This window comes from Protomyctophum bolini (genome assembly GCF_963924005.1).
Source record: "Protomyctophum bolini genome assembly, chromosome: 3".
Taxonomy (NCBI): Eukaryota; Metazoa; Chordata; class Actinopteri; order Myctophiformes; family Myctophidae; genus Protomyctophum; species Protomyctophum bolini.
The window spans coordinates 25,483,418-25,501,545 of NC_137864.1; the positions used below are offsets into that span (position 1 = coordinate 25,483,418).

The 18,128-nt window shown below is 41.6% G+C and overlaps 1 protein-coding gene across 1 annotated transcript; it reads right to left on the reverse strand.

Annotated features, from left to right (window-relative positions):
• Positions 1–414: 414 nt before the first annotated feature.
• Positions 415–17,644, reverse strand: usp38 (ubiquitin specific peptidase 38). Its single transcript, XM_080760222.1, has 11 exons — positions 17,503–17,644; positions 16,269–16,994; positions 12,147–12,282; positions 11,480–11,609; positions 11,223–11,324; positions 9,555–9,713; positions 8,548–8,741; positions 7,938–8,031; positions 7,372–7,478; positions 5,359–6,724; positions 415–1,970 (listed from the first exon to the last, which is right to left on the reverse strand). The coding sequence occupies exons 2-11, from the start codon at positions 16,948–16,950 to the stop codon at positions 1,800–1,802; spliced, it is 3,141 nt and encodes a 1,046-aa protein (XP_080616348.1). The 5' UTR covers positions 16,951–16,994; positions 17,503–17,644; the 3' UTR covers positions 415–1,799.
• Positions 17,645–18,128: the final 484 nt, after the last annotated feature.

An 18,128-nucleotide genomic window follows, 5' to 3' on the forward strand; every position in this document is an offset into this window, starting at 1 on the left:
AATTCCACTTGTAGTCATGTATCCCATGTCCTTGAGCATAAATAACACTCAACTCATCCTTGGGCTCACTCATTTTAAGACCTCTAGATACTGTGAGTATACCAGCTAAAGAAAAAAAAATCACACCTGTGTGAACCGAGTGGTGCAACTCCCCTCTCCCCCACCCCCCCTCCTCTCTCTCTCTCTCTCTCTCTCATTAGTAGCCAAAGTGCAGCACTATCTCTCTGTTTCTGGCACAACAGCGCCCCTACTGGTACTAATTGTCATACTGGTGCTCAGTCACATAGGTGCATGTGGGTTAACGTCACATAGGCGGGTGAACACGGACATTGCTGTTGATTGGAGTGGTTGCGCCACTCAAAAATCACAATTGTGTGAAGTGAGGGGCGCTCTTATCATCATACATCAGCTAATCAAATAATCACATTCCATATTACAAACACAAAGCTGTGCGTAGTTCTGTATGTCTTTAGTCCCCAACCTCCCCTCAAATGCAGTTTCCTCTTCGTCAGTAGAAATTATTTGTCAGTTCCAAAGTTCTAAATGTATTTTTTACTGCCGGGTATGGTAAATAATTTACATTGTCCTTAACTGCCGAATGGTACAACAAAATGCAACTACTTCCAAAATAAACACCAACAATGATCACTAACATAAAATCATCATAAAGTGGACAAAAAGGCTCCCTGAATGAACAAATTAGAATCGCCTGTCAAACATATTAGCATCAATGATGCCTCCAAGTGTCCAACTGGATTTTCAATACAAAGGCAAAACAAACTTTGTAAATCAAACAGTATGGAATTGTGTAAATATTTATAGAAAACAAGGCTTTAAAAGATAGTAAAATGCATACTATAATGAACTAGCCCCTGTAAATTCTCACTGTACTAAATAGAAGTGGTCCAATCATTTATAATATATTTTGAAGTCATATGTACATTTATTGCATGTGATATGAAACTTTAAAAACCAAAGCACTCATCATACAGCAAATAACCAAATGTCCCTGGAACAATGGAACAACAGGGGAGTGGGGGGTTCAATTCCAATACCATCATTTATAAAGGAATATTACATGCAAATCAGAAAGGTAATTGAGGGTCATCATTGAGGCAGACAGTTGTGAGTTATGTGTACATGCCTCTTATATTATGTGTGTTCATGCACATGTATGACTGTGCACGCCAGTGTTAATGTTACAAACATTGTGATAAATCATATTCATGAACAGTTAAATGTTCAATGTTTAATGCAATTAAGATGAGAAGCTGATGTTATGGATTATTACACCGACTACAGAGTCCAAAATGCTTTGCCTGTTCTTAAAAGGAAAAGCGACAAGCATATAAATCAAAGATTCATTTACAATTTGCATGAAAGATTTTGAATTTGAAACTTTTGTTTCAATCAAGTTATATTTTGTGTTTTTCTTTAAGTGAGGTAATGGTAATAAAAAAGGTTATTCTCCGTTGCTTAGCATTAAAGCCCAATTTCAAGAGTCAGACGCTTAGGAAATGTCAGGAGTTGACAGTCACAAAATAAATACAAATGAAGCATGGATTGAATAAATAATATGGGCAAGATTTTATCCAAAAGATTAAGAATATATCAATCTAAAATTATTTCAAACTAGATTAACACAGTTAAGCATTTGTTTGTGTGTGTGTTCTTCAACATCTTCAGTACTCTTATTTCCTGGCAAACATGTGCACATCTATATCCCATCTAATCTGTATATGCATGTGTGATGTCACACACTGAGGTCTCCCAGTCTGTTCCAGTTCCAATGAGTATGTTCAAAAGACCAGTCTGCTAATGGTGTTGAACCCCCCACCCCCACCACCCCCTCCCCCCCCAGAGGGCCCACAGCTGCCTGGGGGGTCGTTGTCGTCCGATCCGTTTGGCCTGAAAGAGCAGGACGACGAGGCCGCCTGGAGAGCCCGGGTCCGAGCGTTCAGCTCCTGTTCCTGTGGGGACATGGAGAATGACGATGATTTCTCGTTGCTTCTTTGTGCATAGTGGCCTGGTAATTCACCAGGAGGTGGTTGCACCACCTCGCACTAAGTTCAAACGTAGCCTAGTAATTGCGTAAATGGCCTTTACGTCAAGACTTATGCATTACTAAAATTTAAGCTGTTGCACCACACAAATTAGTTATAACGTATCTCTAAGTAACAACTAAATATTTACGCAAGCCATGTGGCAGCACTAAGTCCATAGGAGCAGTCTACTAACTTGTTATCATCATGGCTGACCGGGTTGATTTCATTGACGCATTAATTCAATATAACGAAAGACCCCGTCCTCGCCAACGCGTTTTGCGAGACCGACTACACCCGCTTGATATTTATGATGATGTCGACATATTTGCCAGATTCCGTTTTAAAAGAGACGGCATTATGAAAATAACAGACGTGTTGGCTGAAGACATACAGCACAATAGCGACTTGAACGGTGCGCTTCCCCCGAGTCTCCAAGTATGCGTCGCCCTGCGTTACTTTGCAACGGGGCCTATGCAGAACATGGTTGGCGACACAATACAAATACACAAGTCTACGGTATGCAGGGCCGTGCGCAGGGTTGCGCTCGCCCTGTGCACGCGCATGAATGACTTTGTATACATGCCAGAAGAAAGCCAAAAGCTAAATTACATCAGACAAAAGTTCCATGCTGTGTCAGGGTTCCCAGACGTGATTGGCTGTATAGATGGGACTCACATCAAAATAGCACCTCCATGCTTTGTTGACAAGATAACGTTTACTTCCTAGTGTAGAAACCGCTCGTTTTCATTGGATCCGGGAGCTATGACATCATTTTATGCGACTATACATTATTTTAGGAACAGTCTAGGCACTACTAGTTACGTTATGCCTTAAACAGTCGTGGTGCAACTCAATTTAGTAAGCCACTAGTTACAAACTACCTAGTAGTTACTAAGCCTCTAGTAAGGACTTTACTCCACAATTTAAGACAGAACTTACGTTCTGGTGGTGCAACCACCTCCAGGTGTGAACACTTTTCTTGTTGTCTCAACACCAAACAATGACATCCCAAAGGATTTAAGAGATGATATAGAAATAGAAATTCCAGTTTTCATTCATACCCTACCAGGCAAGCAAACCAACTACATGTCCCACTTTAAAACACCACAAAGGGGCAGTTCTTCATCACATTAAAAGGTGTTTCCCTAATCCCTATAGGCTACTATTACTATAGGAATACCAATTTCCATCTTGGCTACATATACATCCTCAGTATATAAAATAAGTGACTTATTTTCTAATTGCGAACGCAGTGAGCACTAACTATGAGACCCTGCAGATCATGTCTGTCTGTCTGTCCCGCATAACCATATAAGGAGTCCCCAAAGCAGCTATACGTCCAAATATGGAGTGTGTTGCATCAATCATAAACAAATCACTCAGCTCCATATATGGGCACAAAAGGGGCCAGGTCCACATAAAACTTAACTTAAAAAAAATTAACTTTAAAAAAAACCCCAAATATTTACGAGCTGTGTTCGCTTCCCGCGTTTGCGCGTCTTACTTGTAAATAAATAAAATACATGAGTGAGTGATTAGATGATAGGCATCCATAATATTGTCACATTATACACACCCTATTTGCATTTCTCATGAGTACTGGTAGTAGCATTATGTCTTTACTTATGTCTATAAAATAATTTGTTTTTGTCTTTTCTGCTCAGTATATACTTAATGCTCTTCCATTGTCTTTTATCACCCGTTTTTATTAATTTCTGTTCTTTGTTATAATATTAATAAACTCAAATTGCAATGTAAATAGTGAGGTTTTTCTATAAGCCCCTCTAGGGCTTCTTACCTCACCATTGAACTAAAACAAAAACAAAAAACGTTTCCCGGTTTGCCGTTGTCCTCTTGCAAAATCTCTAACATCACAGACAAATTGTGCAGCCAGCCATGTGCTATGCCTATGTTAGTTTATATACTGTTGGTTTCTTTAATACTGCTGATCTAGGAACTGAAATTCCAGAATTACACAAAAAGTGAAAATACCTGAATCAAATGTGGCAATCAATAAAACAATACTACTAAAGAGACCCAAACAGTGGTTCAGGCCCCATATGTGGGTCTATTATTTGTATGGGTCCCGATTAAATACGCCTTAATTGTTTGTTTCCTACATTTTCCTACACAAAAAGCAAATTGACTAAAGTAGTAGTGAAAATAGCTGATCTACAATCTCGTTTGGGTCCCAGGGAGACAAACAAAAGTTTGGGAACCACTGCTGTATAGTCTGTGCTGTGATGCTCAACTATAAATTGGGCTAATGGTGCTAGAAGAAAGACTATAGGGTGTGAATATGTTGTGACGCTGAAATGTCTCAGCACTGATATAGCTCTATTAGAGCGCTGTTTAAGCTCCAACACTACTCTGAGACAATACTTTGTTGAGACTGTACAGGTAGTGCCAGTATGTACAATAGTCTGTATGTGTTTTTGTTTTTTTCCCAGGGGTTAATTTCTCCGGGCTGTAGACCTGTGCACCTCTGTATAATAAGTTGGGCCTATACATCAACATCTTCAACAGCAGAGAAAAAAAACCCTTCACTAACAGCAAAAGTAAGGTATGGTTAGTAACAATCAATGACACTGTGTTATAGTGACAGTTCATCAGAGTATTGTGGCGTCCTCTAGGGTTGATTCCGGTCATCACTTACATGACTGACAACATTCCACAGACCAGTGAGTCATGAAATTACACCTCTCCTTTTAGACAGTTCACTTTTGGTTTCAAGTAGAAATCAGAGTAATTTCCTCTTGTCAATGAGCTGTGTGCACAGATGCATGTGTGTGCAGCCAGCTCCACAGCTATTTCACACTTGAATCACTAATACAAATGTTAATAATGATTGTAATAAACATAAGCTAATAATCAGCACATAATACTCATCATGTCAAAAGGTGGTTACAGTGTTTGAAATGGTGTGATGTAATGATGTGATTAGTGGAATGCATTTTCCTCACATGATAAATTACCAAGGTGACTTGGACCAATGAACCACTTAGCAGCAAATTAAAAACCGAATTTCTTGCCCTGAACCTCTTGCACTTAGCAACACAATTTACAGGCTGCTGGCATGTGCTATTTTGACCTGGACAATTTTGTCATGAAACTAATTGGGGTGAGTGCCAAAAGAGAGGGCCTAATATACTGTATGTGTGACATAGGTGCTAAACCAAGTATAAATCACAACGCGGCCTAGTGGCAAGGGATGTTGTATCAGCAGCTGCCAGTGCTACCAACACATGTCCAACAACAGCAAGACACTTTTATAACATATACAATTTTCAACATTTTGGCACTCGGGCCTCACCTGCAGGTACAGCTTGTTGTCCTTGGTAATGGCGTCCAGCAGTTCTTTCTGCAGCGGAGGCTCAGAGCTCAGTGTCACTCCGTTAGCAGGCCCTCCCCCGTTCATGGTCTGCCCTGGCGCTCCCTGTTTCCGGTAGAGCAGCACGTACGCTGTGTCCTTGGGGAAGCGGTTGGTGATGTTCTGCACTGACTGGAAGGATGTGAATGTCACTCGACTGTCATTGAATAGCAGCCAATCCCTGGCCTCATGGCCGCTGCTGCTAAGTACCACCTCCACCTGTTTGGATGAGGCTGACGGGGCGGAGCAGGTGGAGAGGTCCCGCTGGCCATTCCCTGAGTCCTCCTCCAGGATGAAGTGATTGGCCTGGTGTTGTGCTCCATCTGCCCCATTAATGTTCCGGCCGTACGCATAGTAGTGGCCACTCTCGGAAGATATCCCAGAATGCATCACCACAGAACTGAGGATGTAGGGCACAGAGTGGATCACCATGTCGCCTCCTCCTCTATTCATCAGCTCTGCTCGCTTTACTCGCTCTTCACCCTTCTCCTCCTCGTCTTTCTGTGAAGGTTTGAGCTTCTTTGCCAGGTTTTCGCTGCTCTCAAGGGACTCCACCTGCGGAGGTGGCGGGGAGGAAGAAGTGGAAGAGGAAGATGTTCCGGGCGGTGGAGGGGCATGCACGGGTAGTCTCATCAGCGGTGGGATGGTGACATTGTCCAGAATCTTCCGCCGCACGTGGCACTTGGCATCGTAGGAGAAGCGCAGCAGGGTGAGGATAAGGTACTCTGGTGCAGCAACCACCCTCATGGCCTTCTCCGCCCGCTGCAGCGACCCGCACCTCTCACAGAAGTAGGCATTCTCTGCATCCAGGATCTCCGGGGCCAGGAAGTAGTTGACCATGTCAGGCACAGAGACAGGCGGTTCATTGGTCACCGGTGCAAAATGGACGTCGCCAGCTGGTGATTTTGCAGCCGGACCTTGTTCTGGGGCTTCGCTGCCACCGTTGACGGCACCCTGGCAAAGCCCCTTGGGCTCTTCAGAGGGTTCGTCACTCTGAGGGCCTTCTTGGGTGATGTCAGCAGAGGGGCAGAAGGCCAGCGATAGGTCGGTAAAGGGTTCATCCTTTTCAGAGATGCTGTTGCACTGCATACATCGGATGCCCGTGCTCAGTCTTCCACCAAACATTGTCTCAATCAATGTTCTGCTGTCAGCCACAGGTTTGGTTTCTACCAGGGTCAAATGTGCATCTTGCATCCCCTCTGTTGAAGTCAGAGTCCCTGAGTCTTTGTTAGTAGTAGTGTCGCTGCCAGAGCCAACATTTGGCTTGGCTGATTCCAGGACCTGCAGGGTCTTCTCCTCTTCATGTAACCTTGACAACAGAGGACAGACAGAATCTTAGACATACACTTACTCTTCATGTAACCTTGACAACAGAGGACAGACAGAATATTAAACGTACACTTAACCCATTTTGGGCGTGTTTGAAGCATTATGTTACACTTTAGTTATTGCAGTTCTAATTTTCGGGGTCCTTGACGTGAAATATTGAACACCACTGATATAGAAACATGCGGTATTTCAGAAAACTGTCAGGATGTAGAAGACATTTTTTTAATTTCGATGTCAGGCCTAAATGGATTAATGTGTGTAATGATTATCACTGCAATTACAGTGAAATTCACTGAGGTGGGAAAAGCTGCACAAAAAAGAAAATGCAGAAAATGAGTAGCAGCTCAGTATACTATTGTCTTTATTCCTCCAGCTGCTAAGGCGTTTCAGAACAAACTCTCAACAAATATTCAGTTCTAAGGTGAACTGACATTGATTAAGCACCTGACCATAGTGTCACTATTCTGCACGCATACTCAATAGAGAAAGATCTACTGTATAAGGTCACAATATGTTGCGGTGAGTGTGTGAACTTTATTGTGGATTTAGTGTTGAGGGAAAAGGGGAGACCTGTGGGAGAACCCAGTCAACAAAGTATATAGAAATTGAGTGTGACTGTAGTGATACCTGTCTAGGAGAAAGCGTAGGTACTCAGAACAGTCCTGTTGGGCGCCTGCATTAAACCAAGGAGGCCGAGACGCTTCAAAGAAATTCCTGGGAGCATATGCTGCCCTCTGTAGGACACAGATGCACACAGACAGACATGAACACAGTGCATGCATACACACACTCATCATATCATTATGTCATGTCAATATTACATTTGATTAAACTATTTTTCCTAAGTGCCTTGGGGTCACCAAATCTTTTTTTTTTTTTACATGCATACATTTTCCTTAATGATTATATCTGGTTTTTAGTATTCATTTAGATATATTTTTTCTATTATTAACCCAGTCTGAACGGGGTTAATAATGGTGGGACGGGACATGACCAAAGCATTTCCGGGGGTCCCCAGCCAAAAAGTTTGAGAACCCCTGCTCTACAGAATCTAGAATACACAGCAATCTTATTAACACAATCCATGAGCCCTCTAGAGGAAAAAGTGGCGCCACCAACATTAGAATCTTAACAATTGTTCACAAAAAGAGCTTGTCGCCATTAAACATAGGCAACGGCTGAATGAGACTAACCTGTGTGTGTGCAAGAAAGGCAAAGAGCAGCTGGAGTTTCTTCATCATTATATTGGCACCGTTCAGATGTAAAGACAAGACACGCCTCCTGAAACTGGGAGACACACACACACACAAGTCACATTAGCAGAAGTACCGTAATGTTTGTAAGTCACATTACCAGTAATAACAAGGCTATCCATAACAGTGAGAAACACAGGCTTCCAAAGTGGCAATGAGAATCCTACTATAATAAAATTAGGAAAAATCTGTCCTCATCCATTTGTTCCAACAGATCTGAACTTGCACATGGGCATTGACCACTGGCACCACTGGCGTCAATAATATAATAGGGAATTATTGGAAAATAAAGGAGTCCTGAGTCCCATTCTGGAAGACGGCGTTACCACTGAGATAAAGATTTAGGATTAAAGTGCCCGCTGGGAATAGTTTAAATTGTATTTCTGTATGTCTGGAAGACTCTGGTGGAGCTGTTACCACTGCGACTACGGATAAGCGGTTGAAGATATACCCTGCCATCAACACACATTGCATCTTCCCATGCATTTTCCTTCACCTGTACCACTGAAAATGCCTTTTTAACATGCCATATACATTGCGCAGCACTCACTCTGTGGCCATGAAGAGCGTCTGGATGATGCTATTCATGTAGCAGGTATTTCCCAGGTTCACCAGGCCTGTTTTTCCTGTCTCTGACTTCCCAGCCAGCCTCAGTAGACCTGGGGCAAGTGAGTTGGATTGAGAGGTCCAGGCACTTTGGTTTAGAACCAGCTTGATCTTCTCCTCACTCGGCTTTGGAAGATCCTAGAAAAACAGTGAAAAAATACTGGTACACCAAAGAGAAAAGAAACAATAATCTTTGGCCCCCATTCACACCTTATGGACTGCATTGATGATAGTGTTTTAATATGTTAAATGTTTCATCACATTAAGTGCAATTTATCAATTTTGTGCTGTATAACAATAGTTTAACCACTCAGGAGCCTATTAGGTCTACTCTATACTTCACTATGTCTAGGGTTTTAGTCCAATACATTCACGCAGCTCATTTGTAAGCAACAGCCTCTCAGGGCCAATTGGTGACTCAGATAGTTCACCAACCTCCAGGTTTGTCCTGCCTATGTTGTATCTGAGGCTTCCAGCATGAATTTTGAGACGGAAATTGATCATTTATATTAGATGAAAAAAACATTATGGGAGTCAATCTAAAAACATCCAACTTTTGGCATATGTGAAAACACAAACAGACAATTTTAAGTGTTCGTGTAAACACAAACATTGCGTAAAACAAACATCGAAGACAAAAGTGAGGACGCAACTTGGCCGGAATGAGATGATGTATGATGATAAGATCTGGTGTGATTCTTTCCATCTATACCAAATCTCTTCACAAAAAAAAAGCAAAGCTTAGGGACACTAGGGTTTGTGAGGCTAAAACGTTCCATTTCTGCGGAGACCGTTTCATCACAGTTGCAGAGCTACCAACCTGCACACATTTTGTGTACCAACCACACAATTCTAGGCGTATTGACACCTAGAATTGCGTGGTTGGTACACAAAATGTGTGCAGGTTGGTAGCTCTGCAGTTGTATAAGACCTGTCCTGTGTTCCGTTTACCTTGATGGCCTCCAGTATGTTGTCATAGAGTTCAGGGAAGCCAGAATACTGGTACATCATACAGTGGACCAGCTCAGTGAACTGAAGGAGAAAGGCCTTACTGGTAGGAAGGCCATCAGTCCTCAGAGACTGAACCAAATTGACCACATGAGGTACAACCTAAGGACATGGACAAAAAAACAGACAACAGGTGTTTTAGAATGAGTATACCGGTATATACAATATGTTAAAGCTAGTATACTGGGAACAGATAAATAGATACTTAGATGCTAAATAGATGATAAATAGATGCTTTTGGGACAGATAAATAGATACCCTTTGTGTTTCAATATTTTTAGATACCCTTTATTGGCCCCGTGGGGGCAATTCAGTCGCTAGAGTCAACACAGCAGTAAAAGTTGTAAAAGTAAAAGGACAAGTACAATTGGTACAGAAGAATAACATCAAAATAAAGACACCTTCAACAAATACAAATAGAGTATACAAATGTATGCACCCTAGTTTTAGCGAACATTAGCTAAATGTCTGGCAAATCTGCAAAACAAAAATGCTTACCACTACCTTTCTTCAAAAATGTGTTCATAAAAGGTGTCTACTATCACCCAAGCCAACTCCCTTGGGAAACTTTGTGACAGCTGCTGAAAGTTGGGGTACCATTAACAACGTCAACATCTTCACATTTTTTCCCTGCTTTAAGTAGCATGTGATGTGTCAAACTAACACCATATCACTAAAGGGAGATGCCAGCCATCCTCATGAGAAAACCAGCTACTTGATCCATGATCATGTTCTTTTTGTGATCTTCATGACCATAGGTGAGATTGGGAACAAACATTGACCAGTAAATTGAGAGCTTTGCCTTAAATGTGCACCATAAATAATCATACTGTAGAAAGAAAACTGGCCATAGTGAAATGTTTTATGTAATCTCAGTTAGAACATCTCCAATAGTAGAAAATATTTAAGATGTTAATATATAAATATATTATAACAAATAATTGTGTTCCCAAAATCATGATAAACATATTAAAAGTTGATGTAGGCAACTTTGGAGAAGTCATTCATCAACACTGTCTACATTCATACTACCAAGCTTAGCTCTCTTTTTGCAAGCGCTATCAAAAACAAACTAGAGTATACTATTACATGGGATCATTTAGTAGACTAACACAGGGCAAACTGGAAATCTGTCTTCAATGGTTTCAGTCCCTCCGCTCGGGCCAACCAAATTATAAATTGTATGTTCACCATTTCTTGATCGACCATACTCTTTTTTTTTTGCTAGTTTTCTTGAATATACTTTTGGCAGTATATAGTAGGACCTTTTCTGGATACTGGCTTTTGGCCAAGTTAAACAAAGTCAAATGTACCAACTACTGACCGCCAATCATCCATGTGTGTGCATTATTGACATTATTGTTCAAGTTCATAGAGCTGGTCAGAGATCTGAAATCCAAATACTGGGGGCTGCATTTTCACTCATACCACATGATTTACAAGCATTTTATGAAATCTTAACAATATTTTACTACAAGGACACTGCCTGCTGCACTCTTTAATTCGTACCAAAATAATCTGATTACCTGAGATATTTCAGTCTTGTTAGGTTAGTCATTAAATAGGCTGTGGAGAAAGTGAGAGGGAAACGGAGAAAGAAGGTGACCTTACCAAGTGGAAGGCCTCAGGGGAATGCTGGAAACTCAGCAGCATGTGGGAGAGTACGACCAGTGCCCCCTGGCGCACAATAGGGTACCAGAGTCGGTTGAACACCTATGGAAAAAGGTCATGTTATTGCACCCATCAACCAACCTCTTGATCTATCCAGCCATCCATCCCACAAACTATGCCAATCTCACAGTCAGCAAGAGACAGAAAAATAAATAACGAAGCCAATAATCAAATGAAAGATATATGTTCTATCTCACCAGCTCGATCTTGAGCAGAGTAACGTCTATGAGGATGGTGAACTTCTGTACCGCAGCCAGTCCTTTCAGCAGGGCGATGACCCAGGTGTCAACATGCTGGGCCAGAGGCCAAGACAGCCAGTCTATCATCCTGCACAGGTTAAACAAGACCAGGAGAATTGTATTTGAAAAGTATGTGTCAAATTGTCAATGCATTACATTGGTTACATGATACTGAAGCATTTCATTCAATGCTGAATGGAGTTGCATCTTTCTGAAGGGTGCTAAGCATCTGTTTTAAAGTTATTACAATTTTAACCTTTTTGCATGTGGAGATATTGATGTAAGCCACCTTTTTAATCATATCAACACCACAATTAAGTAATTTTCTTTCTATGGTTTGAATTTGAAAATAATCACTGGTATTTCACATCCTGGGTGGACGAAATAAGTGTTTCGTCCACTTCATGATGCGATGGCCCAGGAATTTACACAGACAGCGGACACACGACATTCACGGAGAAACGACAACATGGACCACAACCTGCCCAGCACGGAAAACACGGTCAAATATAATGCGCGTGTGTCTCACACTTGGATGACTTTGACACAGACACGTGGCATATCTACACCTATAATGCCACAACATTAATTCAGAATTTCAGATCTGTTATAGAAGAACTGTAACCTGCAAAGTGCTTGAGTGATGCTGGCGTCTTTGACATTCTGGTCTGTGGTGAGGCTCTTGATAAGCACTGTGATCATCTGCAGTGGAATGTGCTGCACCAGGCTGGCCAGGGCAATGCATGGGTCAAAGGCAGAGTCTGCAGAGGAAAGCAAAAATGGTAAAAAATAAATATAACTTAACAGGAACTGATAGCCATGAGGTTAACTCTACAGTATACATACTAATATGAGCCCTGAGCTCAAATCCAATGGCTGTGGTGTGGCCCCTCTACGGTCTCCCTCTAAAGCTTTCTCTTCATTCGCCCAGATAAAGAGGACATAAACAAGGGAATAGACTGCATAATATTTTCTTGTTTAATTAACTATAGCCTATTATTTTCAGGTTATAAGCCAAATCTAACATTCCAACCACACAATTCTATAAAAATAGCATACGTGTCAGTTGATGGATGACATTCATGCCCAGCTGAAGAGTGGAGCATAATGTCAAAACTCATAGCCTGTGTTTTCTGCTACTGTATATGGATTACTGTTGTGCGTAAACTGACAAAATGTCAGCAGGAAGACTGATGCATTCTCCTTCCCACATAAATAAATGAATGCCTAGCATTAGCCTACACATCATCATGGCAGTGATGCATTACTGCGATTTATTTGCTGCCCGTTTTCTCTGAAAAATACTACAAAGTCATTCTTTAGTGACTTGTGATCGCATCTCGGCCGACATATTACCGTTTCTGGCGAAAGATAAACATCGCCAGCTGCTAAGACCTAAGACTACAATGTGGTTTCAGTTTAGTCTGTGCGGTGTCACAGAAGCAGCCACTCATACAGCTGATGTGAATCATGGTGCTGAAGTACCTAGACAGAACACTAGATGGCGGTGTTCAGTTAATGTTTGGGTTGCCACAAAAAGCAGATTTGTTGATACACATGATGTAAATTCTCCTTTCATTGTCAATGGCAAATGTGACACGGACAAATAGCTGTATATAGCGCCCCTCAAAAACATATACATGTTTTGTTAACTTAAGTTTTAACCAGAAAATATCACTTCAACTTCAAATATAGCTGCGAGCAGCGATAAGGCGGGACCAAGGAGAGGGAGAGAGAGAGAGGGGGTGGAGAGAGAGAGATAGAGATAGAGAGAGAGAGGGTGGAGAGAGAGAGAGAGAGAGGGGGGTGGAGAGAGAGACAGAGAGAGAGAGAGAGAGAGAGAGAGAGAGAGAGAGGGGGGGGTGGAGAGACAGATAGAGATAGAGAGAGAGAGGGAGGGGTGGAGAGAGAGAGAGAAGACAGAATACACTTATTACACTATTACACTACTATTACACTATTAGACTTATTACAATATTACACTATTACACTACTATTACACTACTATTACACTATTACACTACTACCCTTATTACACTATTAGACTACTATTACACTACTACACTTATTACACTATTACACTATTACACTACTATTACACTAATACACTAAATACACTAACTAGTATCTCTATTATTGTGATGTCATGTTCGAGAGAGAGAGAGAGAACAATATGCACAAATAAGAATCACAGGCTGAGTTGACGCTACCCGGATTTGAACCAGTGACCCTGTGGTCCAAAGGTGAGAGCTCTACCGACTGAGCTAAGCAGACACTGTCAGTTGACTCATTCTAAACAGTAACATGCAGTATAGGTATTAGCTGCCAACCGTATTTGGAAGACGTATTAGTTGCATGAGAGGTTTCACAAAACAGCATTTTCGTTGGCTCATAAAAACTTCATTTTTTCACTTAAAAGAAATCTGTTACGATTTTTTGTTCGTTTAAGTCCAAAGTTCAAGTGTAGACGTTTTTGTACATTTTGATCAAAAATTCTGGGAGGAGATAGATTTTAAATGGTTTTCATATAATTCAAAATGGTGCGTAATCTAAAGGTCAGAGGTCAAAAGTCAGAATACGAAAGTTGTTCGCCATGAGGAGACAAATATGTGTATCAAAGTGTCATTGCCAACGGTGAAACGGTTCATGAGATATGCACGTTCAAAGTTTGCATTTTCAGTGCTATAGCGCCACCATTTGGCCAATGGTCATGGGCTTCACATGGTCACCGTTTGGCATGGCCCTCTACCAGATTTCCGTTCAGTCAGAACAGCTATTTTTGGCGGAAGAAGGAGAAGGAGAAGAAGAAGAAAAAAAAACACAAATACAAGAAGTGACCAAAGTCACTGCGTGTCTTCTTGGTCCCTTAATAATGCAATAGATTCTATTTTTTGAATGGGCTATACAGTACACAATGAAGGGCTGAATAACTGCATTTCTCATACAATGATTTAACACCGACCCAATGATAAGAAAATGGACCTATCCAGCACTAATCTGACAATGAAGGTGCCAGCCTTTATGTTTACAATATACAGAGTTATGAAAATCCTTACTAGTACTGCGATCAGCAGTTTGTGATGTCATTGCCAGCGGTGAGCACACCTCACCACTGGCAACTAAGGTACGTTTGGTGATCGGCTGGGCATGTATGCATGTATGTATTTATTTGGTTATTGGCTGTTGATGGTGACGTAACTAAGGTATGTTTCAAGGTTGGTATAAGGTCAATAACAGGTCTAAAGGACGGCATTTAGAACAGTTGTAATAGACATTAGTAGCACAAGTAGGCCATGTATGGCCTACTTGTGTGCAAGGCGCAAGTTGGCACCTCGACAGAGTGCATTTCTAGTTGGGATGGGATCAAAGTATGCTTTGCTGGCATCCTTTGCTGGAGGAAAGTGTACCAACTGAGTGGAGTCATCAAAGTGGCGTCATCATAGGTTTTGTAAAGTCCAACCAGTACTGGCAACCAGATATACTATCCGACTATCAGAATAGGGTTGACGTGGTGTCTTACCAGCACTCCACTTGTATCTACTTACCTCCACACTTCCACAGACTATAAGTACTCTGCCAAGGTTCTAGCTAGATATGGGGAATAAAACAGATAAGCTTTTATCGATGTGGGCCTCGACATGTCATCGCGCAGTACGTTTTCATTTTCAGGAATTAATTAAAAACCGATTTTATGGACTTTTGATGTAAAAATACACAAAAATGAAAATTTACCCATTTTCTTGGCATCCATTGTTAGGTATGATCATATATGATCATATATGATCACCATGGATGTGGTCTAAAAGTGTGAAGAACATATTTTTCATTTCACTACGCCTTTAATTTTTTTTATCTCATCCGCTAAAATGGGGGGATACATTTTGGATGACGTCCCAACCGGAAATGACATCGAATGTTGCCCAACAGGCGCTCCCAGCCTGTGGAGCGATGCGCTCGGTTATGATATCAATAAAGTTCCGTCCTGTAATTCATCTCCGTACTGAGTGCCGAGCGTTACTATTTGATAGGACCAAGACCTCCGTTTATACCTCTCAGGGTGTTAAATAAAACACATTATTCATGATTTTACACACATTTCAGTCACCTCTTTTGCCCATTAAGACCACTCTACAAAACATCGTCAAACATCATTCTACAGGCCACAGGTTTCTGCGTTACACTTTTTTTTCCTACTGTGGCGCTATTGGCCAGTCGAGCTTCTAGTAATATGAATCAAGTTACGAAAAGGATCAATACGTTTACTGAATATAACAGTTCACACATGTTGTATTCAGAAAACTTGCTCTTTGCTGTAGCCTACCTCCTGTTTCATTATTAATGCTGTTGCTGATGCTTTCATGCAAGTTCAAGGGCTGTTGATTTCAACTAAAACCAAATATGATCTGTATTAAGTTTCTATAGCAAAAATGTGCTAGTGTTTAAGAGGATGTTATGTTTTAGTATCTCTTCCTGTGTGGGGGACCTGGGTTTGAATCTCGGGCATTACATTATGCTAACCAAGAATCATGCTTGTAAATGTAGAATGATTTAAATTAAATTGGCCAGGTGATTACGTCGCAGCATGTCATGATGGTGTGGTCACTGTGGTGCAAACTTATTTTGTGTACAAAGTAAGAACACTTGACATATTAGTAGATGAGGCCTATTGTCTCCCTGTGATACTCTGCTGAACAACTTTTGATAATTTTCCACTACTCTAGCACCGTTCTGGCAGGAGTTGTCTCACCGGTAGAGGAGATGATGGCGAACACCTCCTGCAGGGAGGGCAGCAGGGTGGCCAGCTCAGCCTTCCAGATGTTCTGCAGCAGTGTGCTGACCTTGGTCACCTGACCTACATATTCCCGTAGCTCCCTCTCCTGGCTGGCGGGACAATTGAAGTAGCTGATGGTCCTCACCAGCTGCTGGCAAAACAGAATGGCCAGCTTGTCCTTGGGTATGCACTGCAGGAAATCTGACAGCATGGTGCTGAGGCGGGCGCAAAGGGCAGGCTCGGGCCGCTCACATACCATCCTCAACACCTCTACCTGGACGACACTGAAGATCTCCAGCACTGAGGGGCAGCTGATGAGCAGACGTAGGCTGCAGTGGATGTAGTCTATGATGGCTGGGTCCTTGCGGTCCAGGGGGCCATAGCCCTGTTGCAGCAGGCCAAGGACAAAGTCTTTAGTGAAGAAATTCTCAAACTCAGGGCGGTGATAGCGAGCATAGGCTTCAAGGACCTGGAAGCCCACCTTCTTCTGGAAGGCATCTTCACCCAGTAAGATGAAACGGGCAGTGAGAGTGTACAACGCCTTACATTGCTCCTCTGTGACTTCCCTCTCTGCTGCTTCCACTACCCTCTTTACAATGGCCTTCTTCAGGTTAACAGGGTGGCTTGAGCAGACCAGGGCCTCCAAAATCTTGTCCATGATGACAGTCTATAGAAAGGAGTGCTAAAGGACGCAGTCCAAACCTGCACAAAGAGAGCAAAAAGGACTGACTCAGCTATAGATGGCACCTGAAGATGGACAACTGATTTCATGTTTACATCTAGCTCATAACAAACTGTCTACAGCATCACTTTGCTCCACAACAGGAAACATCCAAATTAAATGTCAATGAGCTTGGCTCCATCCTTCTTAATTAGTTGTGTTATGATGACATTACACATCAACACAATACAGAGAACTAGCGCTAGCTAGTGTTTATGACATGCTAACATTAGCATGGCTACGTAGCAATAGACAAGTATGGTAGGTAGTTGAGAGCCCACAAGCTACATAAAGTTCTTCAATACAATTCCCTTTGATTGGCAAGTGACCGAGGGAGTGACTTCTGTTAAATGTCGAAAATATATGTACTGTTAAATAAACGAACAAAGCAACACAACTAGGCCTAGCCATGTAACGTTTATACTAGGTGCCACTGACTTAGCATAAATGCTGTTATCAACATACAAAAAAGTCGTATAAAGTCCTTACCCAGATGAATCATGACAGAACTATCCGACCTGATAATCCTTACAGTACTTACAAAACGTTACTCATTTCCTGACACCTAAAACACATTTTATTATGTTTTTCTACTGCTCTAAATCAGCTGATTACCCGTCCACTGACGTCATTCTCGTGGACGGCGTATACTATGAGGACCCCAGGCATGACACATTTCGTCTTGTCAGTGCCTGATTCTACTCATTCTAGTAAACCTACCTCACGCAAAGCTCTAAAATAGTCGGAATGATGTATGAGTCATCGGCCCCTAAATTATTGAATGAGATAGAGTAGAGATATATATATATATATATATATATATATATATATATATATATACACACACACACACACACACACACACACACACACACACACACGTAGGCCTATATGCTATATTTCATGCAAAATCTGAATTGTCGGATGTCAATGTCACATGTTGAAAATACAAATGATGACAAATAAAGCGGAGTACTTAGCAGGCTCTATGGTTGAATATCTGTCAACTATCAATATGAAACTAACTTTGCTGTCAGTGTGGCCCCAATGCCCCATGTCTGGCTGGCAATTAATCATGTTCACAGTGAAACATAAATTAAACTTCTGGTAACTCA

Excerpts from the sequence above, each read along its gene's own strand:
- usp38 (XM_080760222.1), bottom strand. The coding sequence starts at position 16,950 with ATGGACAAGATTTTGGAGGCCCTGGTCTGCTCAAGCCACCCTGTTAAC. Across the intron at positions 11,325-11,479 it reads CTCTGCTCAAGATCGAGCTG|GTGTTCAACCGACTCTGGTA; the intron begins GTGAGATAGAAC and ends CTTTTTCCATAG. Across the intron at positions 8,032-8,547 it reads ACGCTCTTCATGGCCACAGA|TTTCAGGAGGCGTGTCTTGT; the intron begins GTGAGTGCTGCG and ends TGTGTCTCCCAG.